Source organism: Anser cygnoides, chromosome 5, assembly GCF_040182565.1.
Source record: "Anser cygnoides isolate HZ-2024a breed goose chromosome 5, Taihu_goose_T2T_genome, whole genome shotgun sequence".
Classification (NCBI taxonomy): domain Eukaryota; kingdom Metazoa; phylum Chordata; class Aves; order Anseriformes; family Anatidae; genus Anser; species Anser cygnoides.
In genome coordinates this window covers 11,846,618-11,864,905 of record NC_089877.1, presented here as the reverse complement: position 1 = coordinate 11,864,905, position 18,288 = coordinate 11,846,618, and the positions used below count along the sequence as shown (strand labels likewise).

The 18,288-nt window shown below is 37.7% G+C and overlaps 1 protein-coding gene across 9 annotated transcripts in view; it reads left to right on the top strand.

Moving 5' to 3' along the window:
• The window catches only part of NAV2 (neuron navigator 2), a 422,583-nt gene that overhangs the window by 370,436 nt on the left and 33,859 nt on the right, over nucleotides 1–18,288 (top strand). For 6 of the 9 annotated variants that reach the window (XM_066997396.1, XM_048050013.2, XM_066997393.1 and 3 more), the window contains 7 exons: nucleotides 1,963–2,254; nucleotides 3,170–3,872; nucleotides 7,858–8,325; nucleotides 9,440–9,505; nucleotides 10,742–10,786; nucleotides 13,062–13,222; nucleotides 15,638–15,826. In XM_066997396.1, the coding sequence (XP_066853497.1) occupies nucleotides 1,963–2,254; nucleotides 3,170–3,872; nucleotides 7,858–8,325; nucleotides 9,440–9,505; nucleotides 10,742–10,786; nucleotides 13,062–13,222; nucleotides 15,638–15,826 (1,924 nt within the window). The remainder of the gene's footprint in view (nucleotides 1–1,962; nucleotides 2,255–3,169; nucleotides 3,873–7,857; nucleotides 8,326–9,439; nucleotides 9,506–10,741; nucleotides 10,787–13,061; nucleotides 13,223–15,637; nucleotides 15,827–18,288) is intronic. The other 3 variants (XM_048050015.2, XM_066997395.1, XM_066997394.1) reach the window with 2 other exon arrangements.

Sequence of the window (18,288 nt, the reverse complement as noted above, 5' to 3'; positions counted from 1 at the left end):
TGCATATGGGATAAATAGGCAATTCCAGACAAGGTACTTGAAGCAAGATACTAATTAAAGCACACGAGGGATGATGTCGGGGTGGTTTTGTTGGATGACTATTTGTTGTTTCTTGCCTGTGCTCTCTTCCAAGTTGTGTAAACATAGGAGACGTTAGCATGAAATGATGGTTTTTAGAGCAACAGGACATCGAAATGATCACATTGTGAATTTATTGCAAACTTACCAATGTTCGTGAATAAAAAGGTAGCCATCCCAAAATCTGGCAACCATACAAAAAGTTAGGAAGCAGTGTTTCGTTCAAGACTATGCTAAATTGCTCTCTTTGAACGGAGAGTCAGGGAAACAACATTTGAATAATATGAGGAAAATACAACACAAAAATAGCATCCAAATCCATACTTCAGGAAATGCTCATTAGTCCAATGGCTCAATATATAGATAAATAGAGATAAATAACTCAGGTCCTAAACTTATTTTATGTGATTGAAGGAAGACCACTTTGATGTGTGTGTTAGCTTTCACATATTGATCACTTAGACTAGTTTTTCAGGCTTTTAAAAAAGCACTTAGAGTAAAAAGCAGAAGAAATTAAACCACAACCCCACCTAGATTCTGTAAGATTAATGGTGTGATCTGGTAAGAAAGAAAAATCATCAACTTGAAATGTACTTGAGGAACTTAAAAAAAAAAAAAAAAAAAAAAAGGCATTTTGCTGAAAGCATGATAAACTATCTATCCTTTCCTGTGCTGTGCTTTTCTGCTTATCCCAAGTGAGTAGAAGGTTATGAGTTTTATAATGTTTCAGGGTGTTTAACACAGTTTCCTTTGAAGTGTTATTACCGTATGACTACCGCACGGTGCTGAGCACACTTGTCTTTCACTTAGGCTGCAAGAAAGAGATGACACCCAACAACTTCCAAAAATACACCACTAGCTCTTACTTGAGAACTTCACGATCACGTGTTGAATTGGCAGGCTCTTTCATGATACTGTCATGCTTGAGGAGCATTATGAAATTTTTACCTGGATGAGGGTCAAACGTGGACATTGGTCATTTGTACCTGAGCAAAAATAGTTGGTTGTAGTGTTACAAAATTTGCCCAAATTAATCAACAGCATTTGACAGGAGAAGTAGAACTCTGCAAGGAGCATTTTAATAGTAATCATTAGCAACAGGTAAAGCTAATGTAGGGGAAATAGATTTTATTTAAGAGCGTCTGAGAATTTGACAAAAGCTTGTTTAAGAGAAAACTGTGTTTGACATTGATCTTACCAAAATTCTCCATTTGCACAATCTGTCTGTGCAAAGAATATGGAAAAACAGTTTGTAAGAGCTGAATATGAATTTAAAAATGATCTTATTTGTGTATTTATGTCAGACATGAGTATCATTAGAAACTTGTAGGGGATTCTTTTTTCTTCAGCTTGGATGTCTTCCTAATATGTTAGATTAGAATTAACAGCATTCCACATCTTCAGATCTGTTCAAAAAGCTGCCTCATCATGCTCTGGAGATCAGATTGTCAGACAAGAGATAGGAAAGCAGAAAGAACAAGGAAAAGCTAGCTGCACAAGTTTGAAATGATTTTTTGGCATTGCACTAAAAGGGTTCCTGGGAAATTTGAGATGGAGGATTATAAGTGGCAAGGAGCTGAATATATATCCTGTATAAATCAAGTGCTTTTTTCTTTTTTTTTTTTTTGCTTTATTTTATTGGGGGTGGCTTGTATGTTTTTTGTTGTTTTTTTTTTTTTTTTTTCCCCAGTGTATTGGAAAAAATATGCCATTTCCAGGGTTCATTTCTTACTGTGGTATTTCTTTATCAAGGACATGTTAGGTTTATTGGTGCATAGAGATGACTGCTAAGTTTATTCATCAGTTTAATGGTTCTCATCTATGAAGCTGCTTAAAAGAAAGCTTTGCTATGAAGGTTCTAATACAATTCATTATTTGTCCTAGACTGATGCGGAAAAGCATTCCCAGGTTGAGCGGAATTCCTTATGGTCGAGTGATGAAGTCAAGAAATCAGATGGAGGATCTGACAGTGGCATAAAAATGGAGCCAGGATCTAAATGGAGGAGGAATCCCTCTGATGTGTCTGATGAATCTGATAAAAGCACTTCTGGTAGGAAGAACACTGTTATTTCACAGACGGGTTCCTGGCGACGGGGCATGTCAGCTCAGGTTGGCATTACCACACCAAGGACTAAACCTTCTACCACCTCAGGCACATTAAAGACACCTGGAACAGGTGAGAAAAGGTGTAAGAGATAAACAAGCCAAAAAGTGTGATCAGTATGAAAACAGTTTAAATACTTTACACAGGCAGAACCTGAACTTCAGGTAATCCTGTCTTTATTTTTAGGTATTTTTAAAATATACAACAGCTTGTACGTCTGCATTTCTATTTCTGTTCATTTTAAAATGAATATTATGTAGCAGGACGCTGTGAAACTTGTTTTCGTGACAACCCTAGTCATAAGCCAAGCTATTTACTGGGCATAGTATTGCCATATGAAATATAAATAATGTAATTTTAGCTCCTGGAGTCGCAGTTAACTTCAAGAACATACAGTATATGTGGTCGAGGAGATTTTTTTCTCCAGTACTAAACCAGCATGTTTATTTATACTAAACAGTATTTAGTTCTGGATTTTCTTATAAAAGTTTAAGTGATTTTAGCACTTGCAGATGTCTGAATGGAAATTGATTGAATTTAAATAATCAAGTAATACAAGTTAATACTTCTTGTTTGATTGTGTACACAACTGTACCTGGAAAAGTTGAGGTCAGATACTTAACTTTCTTGAAAAATGCCTTTTAGGAAAATTTTCCTGATGGCCTAATACAACTTCTTTCTGATGATTAAAAGGGATCAATCTGTGGTAGCTACAGAGGGCTAAATTTTTTTTTCTTATCTGTCACTATTACATAAGACTGTTCTGTTTTTCATATTCTCAAGGGCAAACACACCACATACTTTCTCTGGCAAGTCTGCATGTATAACTCACAAGAGTGGCATTTAAGTTCAGTGCAGACTAGATCATAATTTTTAACCACACTCTTGTGGCTAACACGCTTTTGCTTTTCATGCTGCTTTGAGTTTCGTCATTTGCTTGATGTTTTCAAGTCATTAAATATTAGAATTCTTTTTCTATTTTTGTAGGGAAAACTGATGACGCCAAGGTATCAGAAAAGGGTAGACTATCTCCTAAAGCTGGACATGTTAAACGTTCCCCATCAGATGCAGGACGCAGCAGTGGTGATGAATCCAAAAAGCTTCCCACAAGTAACTCTAGAACAACTGCTGCTAATGCTAATACATTTGGATTTAAGAAACAGAGCGGGTCAGCTGTAGGCATGACTATAATCACTGCCAGTGGGGCAACTATCACCAGTAGATCAGCTACCCTGGGAAAAATCCCAAAGTCATCTGGACTCATGGGTAGGACCACTGGTCGGAAGACTAGTGTTGATGGCTCACAGAACCAGGATGATGGCTACTTAGCACTTAGTGCCCGAACTAATCTTCAGTATCGTAGTTTGCCCCGGCCTAGTAAATCCAGTAGCAGAAGTGGAGCTGGGAATAGATCTAGTACAAGTAGCATAGACTCCAATGTAAGCAGCAAGTCGGCTGGGTTGCCTGTCCCTAAAATGAGAGAGCCTGCCAAGGTAATTCTTGGAAGCTCTCTGCCAGGATTAGTCAATCAGACTGATAAAGAGAAAGGGATTTCGTCTGACAACGAAAGCGTGGCCTCATGTAATTCTGTTAAAGTGAACCCTGCATCACAGACTGCTTCTAGTGGAGCTCAAAGTTCTCACCAGCAAGGAGCCAAGTACCCCGATGTGGCCTCTCCCACTTTGCGCAGGTAGGCAATAAGTTCATTGATTGTGAAATGATGTTAGTTGGAGCTGAATGATCAGGAATCTTCGAGCCAGGTCTGGCTGTGTTTTGTGGAGCACCTACTATTTAGCGTCCTACATCAAGGTCTTTGTATTCAAATTTAATATCACATAAACAGGTTGGCCAGTGTTGTAAATACTCAGAACTTTGAGATAGCAGCAAGGATTTAACACTGGGAAAAAACAAACAAACAAACAAAACCTGTCTGTCAGAAAGTTTGGCAATTGCGATACAAGTCTGTTAAAAAAAATTGTACCTGAAGGCATTATCCGTATAGATTTCACAGGAATAAATACTTTCTTACATGAAGGTTACTGAAGAATTCTTGCACCAATATATATGTAACAAACTTGGAAAAACTCCAGTGGTGGATCAAATTAAAATTGACAACAGAAGAGTTATTTCAAATCTTCATTCTAAAAGTGTAATTTGACCTACCACACGTAGAATCACGTGCCTAACCCAAACGGATTAGGCCACTGTGTTGTGAGACTCGTAACATTAGGTTATTCAACTACACAGAAGAACCCTAAGTAAAGTTCCTGTCTAAGCTGGGTTGAATTTTCTTATCTCAGTAGTGTTTTTTAAACAGAAATCTTACTTCTATTTCTCCACCAGTACCCCCTATGTTATTTTAACATTAATATTGAGTTGGGCAGGAATTCCTTTGTTGATGCAATGTACATCCAAGTCTTGATATTGGTGAAAAGTTCCGTTAATATTATTTTTCAATTTAATTTGACATTGAGTAGCTTGTCTGTTTCAAGTTGCAGTGTTTTGCATTTCATTTTGTCTTGACACCATAATACCCATACAGTTATGCTACATCATCCTGCTTGCAGTGATGTGATAAAGCCACATTCCATCTGAAGCACCAGTGCAAGCATAATGGCTATGATGGCAGCTTAGACTAAAGCTTTAAAGCTTTAAAGAGTTGTAAACTGTTTCTTTTTAGATGAGTGGTTTTATTTGAAGAGCATTTGTGTGAACAATTCAAGATAATTCATTTACTTTATCCCTGATCATCATTAGATAAACCGTGTCCTTTAGAACATGTGACCTTCATCAGTGACTACTTAAAATGAAAAACTCAAATAGACCTTTGATTTCTAAGGTATACCCCATGACAAATGCAGGTTTTCAGTGTTGCATGCCTCAGGTGCATTAATCTGGAAATATGATTACAGATTTTTTATGATTACTAGAAAGCCATATTGCTAGCCATATAATTGAAATGGTGCATTAGAAATACATGCAACTTCAAAGAGAAGACACTGAGGCTGAATTTCACTGTTCCCTCATTTGATTTAGAATTTTGTTCTTGAATTTTTAGCAGGCTGCCTAAATAAAGAGGCATATGCATCAGAGTTGAATTTAATCTCTTCTGTTCGTTACTGATTTCCAGAATGACAATTAAAAAGATTTTGAGCATTGTTTTATATTCAGTTGAGATGAGTTGCAAACATTATTTTTTGTATGTAATTTTTAAAATATTACACAGAATCACACAATCACAGAATGGTTGAGGTTACAATAAATCAGAAACCGTACCTTTGTGATGGTATAGATTTGCCTGCAGGTCTCCAAACATACATGACTGCTGTGCTGTCATAAACAGTGAAATTCTGTAATTCTGCTATGAGACCTTCACTGTGTCCTCTCAGTATTCTCTTTAGCTCAAGTATTATGAATACATCATTTCTCTTAAATTAAATCATTTTCTATCTTGATAAATTTTATTATTAAATTGGGCATTTGTGCTTTGGAACATGTAATACACTGCTTTTCTGTTTGTGGGAGACGTGCATGACCCAAGAGTCAGCTCAGATCTGACAGTCTCTTGTCAGTAACACTAGAAAGGAGAAAACAGATGTTCTCCCTTGTAGGGTATTTCCTTCAAGAATTAATGTCTGTATTGATGTGACTGTCTTGATGGGTTGGCTTTTTTTCTGAACTGAAGGAATGCTCTTCAGACCGTATCCTCTTTTGACTGTATTTGTTATGAGGCTGTGGTTCAGCAATACTCTGCCTTTGGCAGCAAAGCATTTCTGTTTGTGCCACGGTGCACCATCATTTCAGTTGTATTAGAGGTGCTGTGAAACAGTTTGGGGAAGATGGCATTGCTTACAAACAGCTTGTAAATATGTAGTGTGGGTGGTTTTTTTTTTTTTTTAAAAAAAAAAAAAAAAAGCTCTAGGATCCTATCTGTAAATCTCAGTTCCCCGATGCAATTGAAGAGGCGGTATGCAAAGCATACGAGCAGGAAGGATACCCTAAGCTGGTATTGTTACTGAAGGCCATGTATCAGTGCAGTATGGTTGGACATTTTTCTTCATAGTCACTCTAATAACATGAACTCTAAATAGAACCTAGACTCTAAATATCTCTAAAACCCTGTAAGAATGGGCTTTGCATCTGAGGTCTTTTGCTCCTCTAAGTCAGGGTCTCCTGATCAATGAGGTGTGATGTGGGGTGCAAAGATCTGTGCCAGATCTGTGCTGGTTTGTGGATCCGCATTGCTCTCTCTAAGTCAGGTGCTGAGCGGTTCATGGCACAGATACTTGAGCAGCGCTGGACATGAGGTAGATGTAGATGTGCACCTTAGCCTGGGCCAGCAGAGTTGTCCAAGTGCTTTGCAGCAAGTATGCAATGGCAGCAATCCAGCAGCGGTGCTGCAGACGTTTTGCACAGGCATATCGAAGCTGCAGGTAGCACACGTGCAGTAAGTATAGTGGTTCTCAGCATCGCTGGGCTTACTGCGCTTGTGCTGGAGAGGGCCAGGCTGTATTGCACAGCCTGTGCTCCTGGAAGCATTGGACAGACTGACTTGGTGTGCGTGTGGTATGCAGGCGAACTGAGCATACTTGAAAGCAGAGGAAGTTCTCATGGGTGCATACCCACCCACACCTTTAGTGGCTCTTGGCTGGAAATACTGTAGTCCTCTTTTCTGCAGACAGTTGAGTAGACACCTGCTTTGAAAGATTTCATCCCCAATGTGCACACCATTGATATGAAAAGAGCAAATCCGTATAGATACGGGTGAGGAAAACTAAGAGTCTGAAGGCAGTTAAAGAAGCTAAATGGCAGAAATAGAAGCACTGTTTTGGGGAGGATGTTTGAAGCTATATTCAAAAGCTATGCTTTCTTCAGAACGTTATAAAATGTTTCAGAGTCTAATCTTAAGCAAGTTGATTTCTAAGACATGCTTTTGAGAACTTTCAGACTGACAAAATGAGGGAACTGAAATGTTTTCTTCACTGGCAATGCAGTTGCATGACAGGTAGCAGTGATGCAAATTGGAGAAGCTGCAGTCATCCTTCCCCAACCATGCTTTTATATCCCTTCTCTTGCACTGGTTCTGGCACTTAGCTGGTCTTCTACTGAGCAAGTTCCAGGTGCCAAGCAAGGTAAAATCTCATTTTATGCTCCAAAGTATTAGTTTCCAACAGGTTTAGCTACTGAAGTAAGACAAACATACACATGATATCAGTAAATATTTTTACTGTTACATCCCTGCAAATGCTGCTTCTGTGCAGAGCGTTCAGTGGTTTCCACAGAATTCACCTAACAACAAGCTTTCAACCTCTGCTATTCCATACTTCAGAATAATCAGTGCAAAATTTCTCTGGTATCCTTTTTCCTTAAGAAGCAGAAGACAATACCGCTCTATTTTAGTTGTATAAAGCAGCATTTTAGCTTTGTGAAAGTATTATTTGATGATTCAAAGAAGAAACTCTTAAGATGAATTTGGTGCTACAGAAATTGTCTCTGGACTTGATGTAAGGTGGAATGAACACAAAGAGATTTATAAATTTCTGGTTTTGTATGTCCAATATAGGATCGTTTACCTAATGTTGGTTTTCTGAAATTAATATCTAGGGTTTAGAAATAAAATATCATTGCATTTAGTATTCCATTTTATATATTTTTCATGTCTCTTTTTTTTTCAGACTTTTTGGTGGAAAACCTAGTAAGCAAGTTCCCATCACAACAGCCGAAAATATGAAAAATTCAGTAGTTATATCCAATCCTCATGCTACCATGAACCAGCAGGGTAATCTCGATTCACCATCTGGCAGTGGTATGCTAAGCAGTGGGGGCAGCAGTCCTCTGTATGGTAAAACCACAGATATGAACCAATCTCCACTAGCTTCTAGTCCCAGTTCAGCGCATTCAGCTCCTTCCAACAGTTTAACATGGGGTACCAACGCAAGTAGTTCTTCCGCTGTTAGCAAGGATGGCATTGGATATCAGTCTGTCAGCAGTCTTCATACCAGCTGTGAATCCATTGATATCTCTCTGAGCAGTGGAGGTGGGCTGAGCCATAACTCCTCCAGTGGCTTGATTTCAACCTCTAAAGATGATTCTCTGACTCCCTTTGTCCGAACCAACAGTGTTAAAACTACGTTGTCTGAAAGGTTAGTAGTTTTTTCTCTTGTTTCCGTATCCTTGTATATATATATCCTTGTCTTCAGTGTGAGTGAAGTCCTGGCAGCAGTAGCCAAGAGTGTAGTCGCAATTCAAATTGTGCTTCTTATAAGATAATATTGAGTGATATTACTAGAAGAGACAAGGAAACCATTCCAGGCAAGGAGCCCGGTTCAGAGCAAGATGATTTGTTCAGGTGAGATTTTTCATCTGCTGAGGTAACCAACATCACAACTTTTTCTTGCTACTGTACCTAAAATTTTACATAATACATGAATTGTGCAGAGTACATTATCCTTTCAACGATCTCCTGTTAGTTGATCTGATAGGGGCATTCCAAAAAAAGCCTTATTACTATTTTCATTTGAGAAGCCAACTGTTTCTCGTTAAACTTCTTCGTTATTTGATGAAGGTTGAATCTGGGCTACCAGTGCACAAGTGCTGTGCTGATGATAATGGCTCATGAAAAGACTGCAATTTGACAAGTTTTTCAATTGGAGTCCATGCTGAAGAGAAGTCCCTGTCTCCCTAGTCACTTGATCCCTTCTCTGCCTCTCCTTGCTGCCCTGTCCCATCGCCGCTTGCCCTCTACAATGTTGCAGTACAGGCTTTTCTGTGAATGCTTTAAAGAAATCAAGTGGGAGATGGATCCAACTGAAAAATGATGACCTGAATTGTATTTCAGACTGATCCGTTCCCCAACTCATAGATAACCTGTGTGGACACAGAGTAGGAGCTGGGAGCAGACTGACCAGGGAGGAGGGAGAAGGACTGCTTTTCCAGTGTCAGAGCTGTATTAAAGGCATATTGAGATATCATCTGGATAAAACAGACAGTGACCTGCAGCGCGTGCTCTTTGAGTGGCCTTCTGTAGAAGGTAGTGCCACTGCAAGCGTTGGAAATCAGCTGTATCCTGACACGTAATTAGTTAGTTAGGTAGCAAAATTTTTGTATTAGCATCTTAATGGAAAAAATTATTGCTGAATGTAATGTTTTGGTGGTTTGGGTTTCTGTTTGCGTTTTATTGTAACTCCTTTGTTTTCTCCTCTTTTCATTCTAATATTCCTTCTCTTGTTTTCTGTCTTGTTGGACTGATTCTTCTAGCCCTCTTTCCTCCCCTGCTGCTAGTCCCAAATTCTGCAGAAATACTTTGCCCAGGAGACAGGACAGGTAATGCTGTCTCAGGACAGTAGAACGCACAAGGCTGTAGGTGTTGTTGCCCATCTCGGTGACACAAATTGTTTTGTGAAAGATCATGCTCAGTTGAGTCCTCTGCTGTGTTCATTGTTCAGGTGTGAACTGACACAAAGACATGCCAGTGAGAGTCCACTCAAATACCCCATTTATCTACTAAATCTGGGGAATAGCATATGGCAGAGTTGGCATGTTTTTGTTGTTGCTCTTGAGACTGGGAACATCTTTTGTTGCTTTTTTTTCTCTTTTTTTTTCACATTTGCTCATTTCTTTGCCAAAGGCAATTTGAAAATCTTGCATTTTTTTTCTACCAATCTAAACTCTCACTAGCATTTCAGCATTCCTCTGGCATGCTGCTTTTTCCACTGCGTTTCAGGCTTGTCACTCTTGTTGTGAAGTCCCAGTGTCATTCAGTGTTGTCAGTCCTTTATTGCAGTTTGGTTTGTGAGTGTTTTGTGGGGACTTGGGCGTATCCGTCCGTGTAAAAATAAATGTAAAATCTGGAAAAAAAATCACCTGAGTCTAAACATTCTAGTTCACTTTTGCTCTCTGTTGCAATTTTAGTCAGTCCCACAATGGAAATCAACTGTAACTTAGCTGTATGGATTGTCGTTAAGTTACTTCATTTAAGCATGCAGGTATTTTCTTTAAAAACAAATTAACAGGCTCCGCTCATATACAAAATCATCAGTTGTAAAACCGCAAACTTAAATGTTTGGGGTTTGGCTGGCTAATAGATTCCTTTTACTTTGCTAATGGCATTTAAGCTTTGAAAACTGAAACACTCTGTGCTCAGTGCTGGCACAGCGCAGCCGCGAAAGAGTCACCAGCTGCATTCCCGGCATGGTGCCCATTGAACAAAATGGCAGGAAGGTGGTTCTCACTTGCAGATTCTCATCAGTTCTCACGAATAGTCTGCCCCATGCTTGCTGACGTGTATTTTTAAGCATAGATTTGACACATGGTTCATTGTGGACAAGAGAAATGGCAAAATCACTTTGTGAGCAAATGAGCTTCGCTAGCATGGTATCAGCTGCATGTTTGCGAAAATCCACCTGTGGGTAAGGAGGTTTTTGCATGTCTCTGTAGGAAGGCCCCAGCACTTTTTCCTTGGAAAAGGTGATGTAGATGTTTGCGCTTTTTTCTTCATCCTGATCTTAATCCTTCCCTCTTGTTCTTCTCTGAAGTTCTTTTCTTTTAACTTTTCTGCAGCGACCCACATCTTGATAGGAACACTTTGCCTAAGAAGGGACTCAGGTATTGGTGTTTCCACGCAGTTTAACAGCTTTTGTTGTGGCTTTGGAGTTTGTTGTGTTTCTTTTGTGGCTGGTGGTGATGGTCGCAATGTTTGTAAGAGGTGGCAACAATCTTTATTTTCTTCTTTTCCTTCTTTCTTTCTCTTTTTCTCTTACTCTTTTTTTTTTTTTTTCCTGTAATCCTCAAAGGAGGGCATTTACCACTGTGCTTTTTTCATCCAGTGGCTTCTCAGCTTGAGCAAGAATTGTGGCTTTGCTGGCTGAATTGCTGAAAAGCATCTCATAAACCATCGCTGGGCTTGTCTTGGAAACAATAATTTTGCACCTTTTGTGGCTATTACATGAAATGATATGAGATTATTTTCACCCCTGGGAACCTCGGTGTTGATATAAAAATAGAAGAGATTTTCAGTATTGTCCTGACCTTCTTAGGATGAGATTGGACATGTTCATTTAAAAAAAAAAAAAAAAAGTATTTGCTTCTGAATACTTAAACATGCAGGTGTCTCAGAGATAATTTCTACTCTTCTAGAAAAAGAAAAAAAAAATAAATTACCCAAACAGACTTCTGGCAATCATCACCTAATACATTTTGTGCATCTCTAAGACCGTGATTTTAATGACATGAAAAATTGCACTGAAAATTTTATACCTTTGATACAAGTAATTCTGTCAAGATTATCAACATTAGGTCTTTTTATTAAAATGCTTAGTGTTAGAGAATGTAGCGAAGGTATCAGACAATTTTAAAAAATTGCAACTTCAGAATTGCTTTATGCAGCTTTTGGGATCACTGAGCTGATGCCTTGAAACGGCAGCTGCAATTTATTCTGTGCTTTACACACTGTTCTTCACAGCAGCTTTATCCCATGAAGCTGAGGGCTAAAAGCCTTTCTTAAAATGGAATTTTGTTTAAAATGTTTGTGTGGTTGTCAAGTATGTCTCTAATAAATAAAGGCTCTCTTTTAAGACTGAAACGTTTGAGTGCTGAAGAGGTAGGTATTAATGCTGCAAAAAAAACTCCATTAGCGTGTTAAAGTAAAATGCCTGTTTAAAGCCCTTTTCTTAATAAACTGATAATTGTGTAAAGTTTAAGAGATGCAAATAGTCCTCAGTCAGTGGCTGTTGCTTAAGTATCGAGGCATAAGAAGAAGAATAAAAATCCTGTTTTTAAAAATAGTTTTTTTTTCTATGTTACTGTAGCATTCACATTGATTTAAAACACTCTTAGAAATGATATCTTACTGTATAGTCTTCAGTTGAACAGAATCTAATCAAACAGATAATATCAACTGACTGCATTTTAAGTAATAGGCTCCAAGTGCTTGATTTTTGGAAGGAGAGGTAGTCACACAAATATTTTTCAAAAGTCGATGGCATAGCATAACATGGACACTGAAATCCATCAGCAGACAGTGTCTTTGTCAGTTAGCAAGTTCTATTTTTCTCACTGTTTTGAATCAAGTGTTTCCATTGTGCTCTCCCTGTTGATACCTGTATCCTTCCAGGCATTTCACGTGACGACTGTGGTAACCTACCTATTTTTCAGGCATATACAAAAGCAAATTTAAAACTTGGTCTAAGGTGAAGCTAGTGGGTGTTTTGCCATTGACGTTGGCATGGATAAAATTTCCAGTATTTTCTTTACCTTCAGAAAAGGCTGAATATAGTCTCCTTTATGATTATTTAATGCTATTTAGTTTTGAACTAAATGACATACCCTTCCATTAATGCCTGTGTAATGTGAATTATTGGGTCCCAACTTGTTTAAAAATCAGATAATGGCTTTGTTGACTTGAATTTGATTGTAATATGACGAAAAGCCATCTAAGCTTAGAGATGCACCAAAATATTAAAATAGTGATAGAACTTTGGCATAACCTAAGGAAAGGGAAGGATTTCCAAGCTATGGTTTTGTTTTTCAGACATAGCTGGGTAACACACACTATACTTTATTCTGCAGTACTGCTCTACACAACTTCTGTCTGTAGCTTTTTGTTTACTGCTAGTTTGGTTACTACTGAAGCTGTAGGAAAGGAGTAATTTTTTTTTTTTTTTGCAAACAAATGGAATGAATTAGGCTTGGAACAGCTCCTTAATTCAGAGTTGTATTTTTGTATCGTGTTAGTTCTTAAATTTTATACGTAAGTTTTCCCATCTTTCTTTCCCTCTCCCCCTCCCCAAGTTTTGTGACATTTCATGTTGCTGTTTTTGTTTGTTTGTTTTGTTTTTGAAGTAATTGTCAAAGTTAATTTTGAAATAACTGTTTTCTGCAGGTATACTCCTTCCACCCAACTTCGTAGCCAAGAAGAAGCAAAAGAATGGCTACGGTCACATTCAGCAGGAGGACTTCAGGATACTGCTGGCAATTCTCCATTTTCATCTGGATCCAGCATAACATCACCTTCTGGAACTAGATTTAACTTCTCGCAGCTTGGTGAATAATTATGTTTTGATAATCATAGCAATGCATTGTATGCTTTGAAAATACCGTATTACATAATATAATGCTCTTTCAGCAGCTCCAAGTACCCCATTCAACCTCAGGAAGCACTTCAACTGAAATTAACGTGACTAATCAGCACTGTTATCTTGTGTGCCCAAAGGTGGCATAGTTGCAGTAACTTCGGAAAATTTTTCCCTTGGAGTAATCAGTTGCCTTAATATAAATTGTGGGCTATTAAGTAGAGCTATTTGTTAATATCACACTTAGCTGTGTTTAAAGAAATTAAAATGTTGCCTACCTGCTTAGTAATATTGCTTTAAAAGCCAAGCACATTAATTAGTATTTGTCCTCATTAGTTTAAGTTACTATATCTCTCTATTCAGTAGGCTCATTTGAAAACTGGACAAAGCTCAGTCTGAAACAATATACAAAGTTGTTACCATTCCTTCATTTAATTACACTGATAAAAGTAGACATTTTTAAATGAAGGAAAAAACATAAGTTGCTTTTAACAGGATCCATAATGTATTACAGATTTTAACTGACCACATCATCAGCTGAAATAAACTAATTTAAACTAATTTATGCTAGAATATCTGGAAATATATTTGCATGTTTTCAAGACATGCATCTCATTGTTCATTGATCTGTAACTTGGCGTTCAAGTTGAAACAGTTAAAATGTTTTGTGTAAGAAACAGGTATATTCATGTGAAATAGATGTGCAGAGTTTTTTAAGTTAAAAGTTCAACTCAGATACCGAGTTCTGTAGACAATGAAAAGTCCACCTGAAGTCTCACACACAGTCATTTTACAGTGAGTAATTCCTTTTCCTGAAAGTTCAACTGTCACTGTTTGTAAAGATTCTGTTATCATAAATATTTGCTTGTTCTCCGGTCAAATATTATTTAGTTGCCTTTGCGATTTGTTGAGGCATGAAAATCAATCCTAACAGTAAATGTTTTCTTTTAGTTAAGTGACATCTGGAAAATACTATGTTAAGCAGGCATTTTCCTCCTTCTTTTTTTACTTTCAAATGCCTCTCCATCTATTCTAAAAAGATAAAGAAATAAGATCAAATAAACAGCTTTATGTAAACTAACAATTTACAAAATTTCAGCTGAATAGACACAGTGTAATTGCATTGCCAACAGCTAACAAAATGTCAAGTTCATGAACACACATTAATGGTCAAACAAAAAGGGTGTAGTTTTAGGCTCAGAAAGTTAACTCCTGATGAAGAATATTAAAGATCGCTTACATTAACATGCTTAAAAAATTACTTGGCCACAAGCAATTAACAGAGAAAACATTGTATTTTTCTGTATTCCTAATAAAGGAGCTTGGAGATAGTGAAGTCAAGAAATGCCACTGCAGTTACTTTAACAGCAAATGTTAATGTGAAAGTTAGAACCTTTAAACGGAATTACTGTATTTTCTACATAAAAAGAAGGAAATATTTGAAAGAACAGATTAATCACGTATTCATTGCCTTATATAATTGGTGCCTAGAGGAAACGAATACAGCATGAAGACCAGGGATCAGAAGGCAAAATTGTAAATGTTCATCAGACGTGTCTGTACCAGTTCAGTTGATGGTGTATATGGAAACAGGCAATGACAGTACACCCAGAGGAACTTGCCAGATAAACAGCAGTTTTGTTTTTCTCATTTTTCCACAAACTAATCAGTTCTTAGTAAATAACAGTTATAATTTAGCACAACAGTTGCTTTAAAAATGTGAAAATTGGAGTGGAAGTTTTGTACTCCGAACACTGGCTGTGAGACTGTTGGCTTTTGAGGCAAAAGTGATATTTGTATGGCGTCTTTTAATCGGCAAATTCTACAAGTACGCATGCCTGTGTACTACTTGCAATTCTTAGGAGCTCACAGTGGAAAGAAATAATTCTGAAATATGCAACTATTAGAAAACTAAAGGTCTGAAAATTTCTAACTTCTCTTAAATACAGATAAAAATGTAATTTTCTGGGAACTTGAAGAAGATGGTTCATCAGGCCTGTTTTATGTAGGCAAAATATTAGTTTAAATTCCTCTGGGCATTTTACTCCTTTTTGAGGAAGGACTGTTCCAAATTATATGAGAAATAATTAATTCATGCCTACACAGTGTTGCTGAGTTGACTGCGCTTGTCTGTAGAAACATAAACTTAGTACCCAGTGTTTAAAATGGCCTTATTTACTTGAGTTTTCCTATTTATTAACTAGATCTGCATGCCTTTTACTTGAATCCACTGCAATTAGAAACATAATGATGTCTAGAGAGAATGACAACAAAAATTTGTGTCTCAGAATAAAGAAGTTTGGTTTTTTTTTTGTAGTTGCGTGAACATCAGGCATGAAAATTTGCGGTCACACAAATAACTTGGTGTTTATTCTATTCTTTATAGCAAGCCCAACCACTGCAGCCCAGATGAGCCTTTCAAATCCAACCATGCTACGGACACACAGCCTTTCCAATGCAGACGGTCCTTATGACCCCTATAGTGACACACGCTTCAGGAATAGCTCAATGTCCCTGGATGAGAAAAGCAGAACAATGAGCCGGTCTGGCTCGTTCCGTGATGGCTTTGAAGAAGGTCAGTAAAGGATGTGGTGCTGGAAATGATCAGAAGATGGCATTCTCACATAAACCAAGTGTAAATGTTGTGTTTTTCCGTTCAGCATCACGGTCATTTTAGACCACACTTCTTTGCATAGCATTCTCAGTGGTGTATAAAACTAATCCTAGTGATCTGTGTTCTGAAGGTGTTCGCTCAGTCCTTCTGGCTGGACATAGCTTATGAGTCTTGTACCTGTACCATGTGATTTATACACATCCTTTGCTTCATTTTTAGTGATACCAGAATGCTCAAGTTCATGCTTAGAGTTAGCATATTGAAGTGTTTTCTTGAATAGGAATATTCACCTGACCTGGGCCTCCATATTTGTGTTTGTAGTGTATAAGTAATTGAAATTAGTCAGACTGTTGTTTCTATCCCAGTTAATTTTCAGTTATCTGTATTCAACATGTCTTTCCGTGTTATTTCTGCTGAATGCCATGGGTTCGTATCTGCACAGCTTTCACAGAAGGGCCCTGAGTAGTTCTTCAAAACATTTAAACTCTTCTTTTTTCTTCCTTTGCCTCATTTCAAATAAGCATTCATACGTATTTGATGGAAGAAGCTCAAGTTAATACAAGAAGAAAAATTAATTTACTTGTAAATTAATATTTTGTTTAGTTGTTACTGATCAAGCATCCCTATGGTTGTACGAGGAGTAGCCAACCTACCTGAGCTATGAGTGCACATCAAAACCTCCATATGGTTGCATGCCACAAAACACATGATGCACTTTGAGAAGTCGAGCATGGGGCAGGTTCTGGGAGTGGTTCACAGGAAGGTGACAGGATTAGCTTTTCAAGTCTTAAATCTCCTTTCTGTCAAGGATTGGGAGTTCTGTTGAGTGTCAGGTGCTTTATTGATACAGCTCACATCGGTCTTCGCTGGCTTGCTTCGTCCACTGCTGAAGCTCTGTACTTTAAGCGCTGTGGATACAGTGCCCTGCTGTTGCCACCCCTAAGAGCTAGGCGTGCACAGGAGCTATGCTTTGGTGCTTGCAGGAGCTTTTAAGAGCCACCAGGTGCCTTCCTGCAGATACTGGTTATTCCGTCAGTTCCCTGCCATTGGAAGGGATAGAAAATGTGTAATGGATATGGCTTCGGAAAGAATCAGGGCTAATTCATTACTGAATTCAGATGAACTATAATTCCATTACATTTAATTGTGTTTTAGGGGCCTGTGGTTGAGGGTCTTCCTTAGGGCTTGAAAAAGAGAAAAATAACCCTGAAAACATGTCGCTGCAGGAATTGACCTTTGTGTCATGCTCTCAGAAAGCTAGATGATCAGAAATGGTCAAAGATTGCCTGATAGTCAATTGAATTCCATTCTGTGATGAGCAGTTCTTCTCATACTAAAGAGCAACTTAATATAATTGTTGAATTAATGTAGATCAGTGCATCTGTGTTATATTTAGATGATTTATAGAAAGAGCTACTACAGTAAAACTTATTCAAGTTTTATTGAAGACATCATCAAAAATTTGTAATCTTAGTCTTTTATTATTTTAAGTGTGCCTACAATTGCAGCTAATGCATTTTGGTGTATGGGAGGATAAACTGTATTTTGTAATTCAGAAATTCTTGTCCAGGCAAGAGGCTGGGTTGAATGAATATTTAAGAAGTATTACATGTTTGAGGGAGGGACCATGTAAAAAAGGAAAAGGGAAGCATTAGTGAAGCCAAATGTTCTGCCGAGTGCTTTTCATTCATTTTATTAAAATTCTTTAGTCTTACTGAAGGCAGGGATAGCCCTGTAGCTCCTGCTTATTTCTCAGGGAATGACAAGTTATAAGTTAGCAAGCAGTTCTGAATATGGCACATGAGTTATCCTGTGCTTTCAAAACTGTGTATGTAATTCACGGTGTGTGCGCATGCCTTGAGATGAAAAAGTATTACAGAAATTAAATATGGTTAATGGACAAATTAATTTTATACTAATCTGCCAGTGTCAATAAAGTATAAATCCAGGTCTTAAGTAAAGCTTACCAACCTACATCTTAATTATTAGCATATGAAATTACAAGACATTTGATTCTTGTTAAGTTAAGCACGCCCAGAATTTATTCTTAAAATAAATAAATATATATATATATATATATATATAAAAATTTTGTCTCCATAGCATCAAGTTCTGTCACATTCTCTTGTAGCACAGTGCTTAAGTGGAAATGTTATGAGTCTTGCAGTAATTCTGCTTCTTGCAGGATTTCAGCACTGGGGAGATGCCAGCAGGAACAGCCTCCAAAATATCCAGAACTTCAGAGAAAAACAGCCTAAAACTTAACTGGTCTCTTGGCTCTTCCATTTCCCTGCTTCTGTAGCAATAATTCCTCCCCAGGAGCTGTGTTGCTGTTGGTTTGGCCCTGATGCTTCAGCCTCTTAGACAGAAGAGGAATTGAATTCATTTTTGTTGAGATAAAAATGCTGATTCCTTTTTGTGCT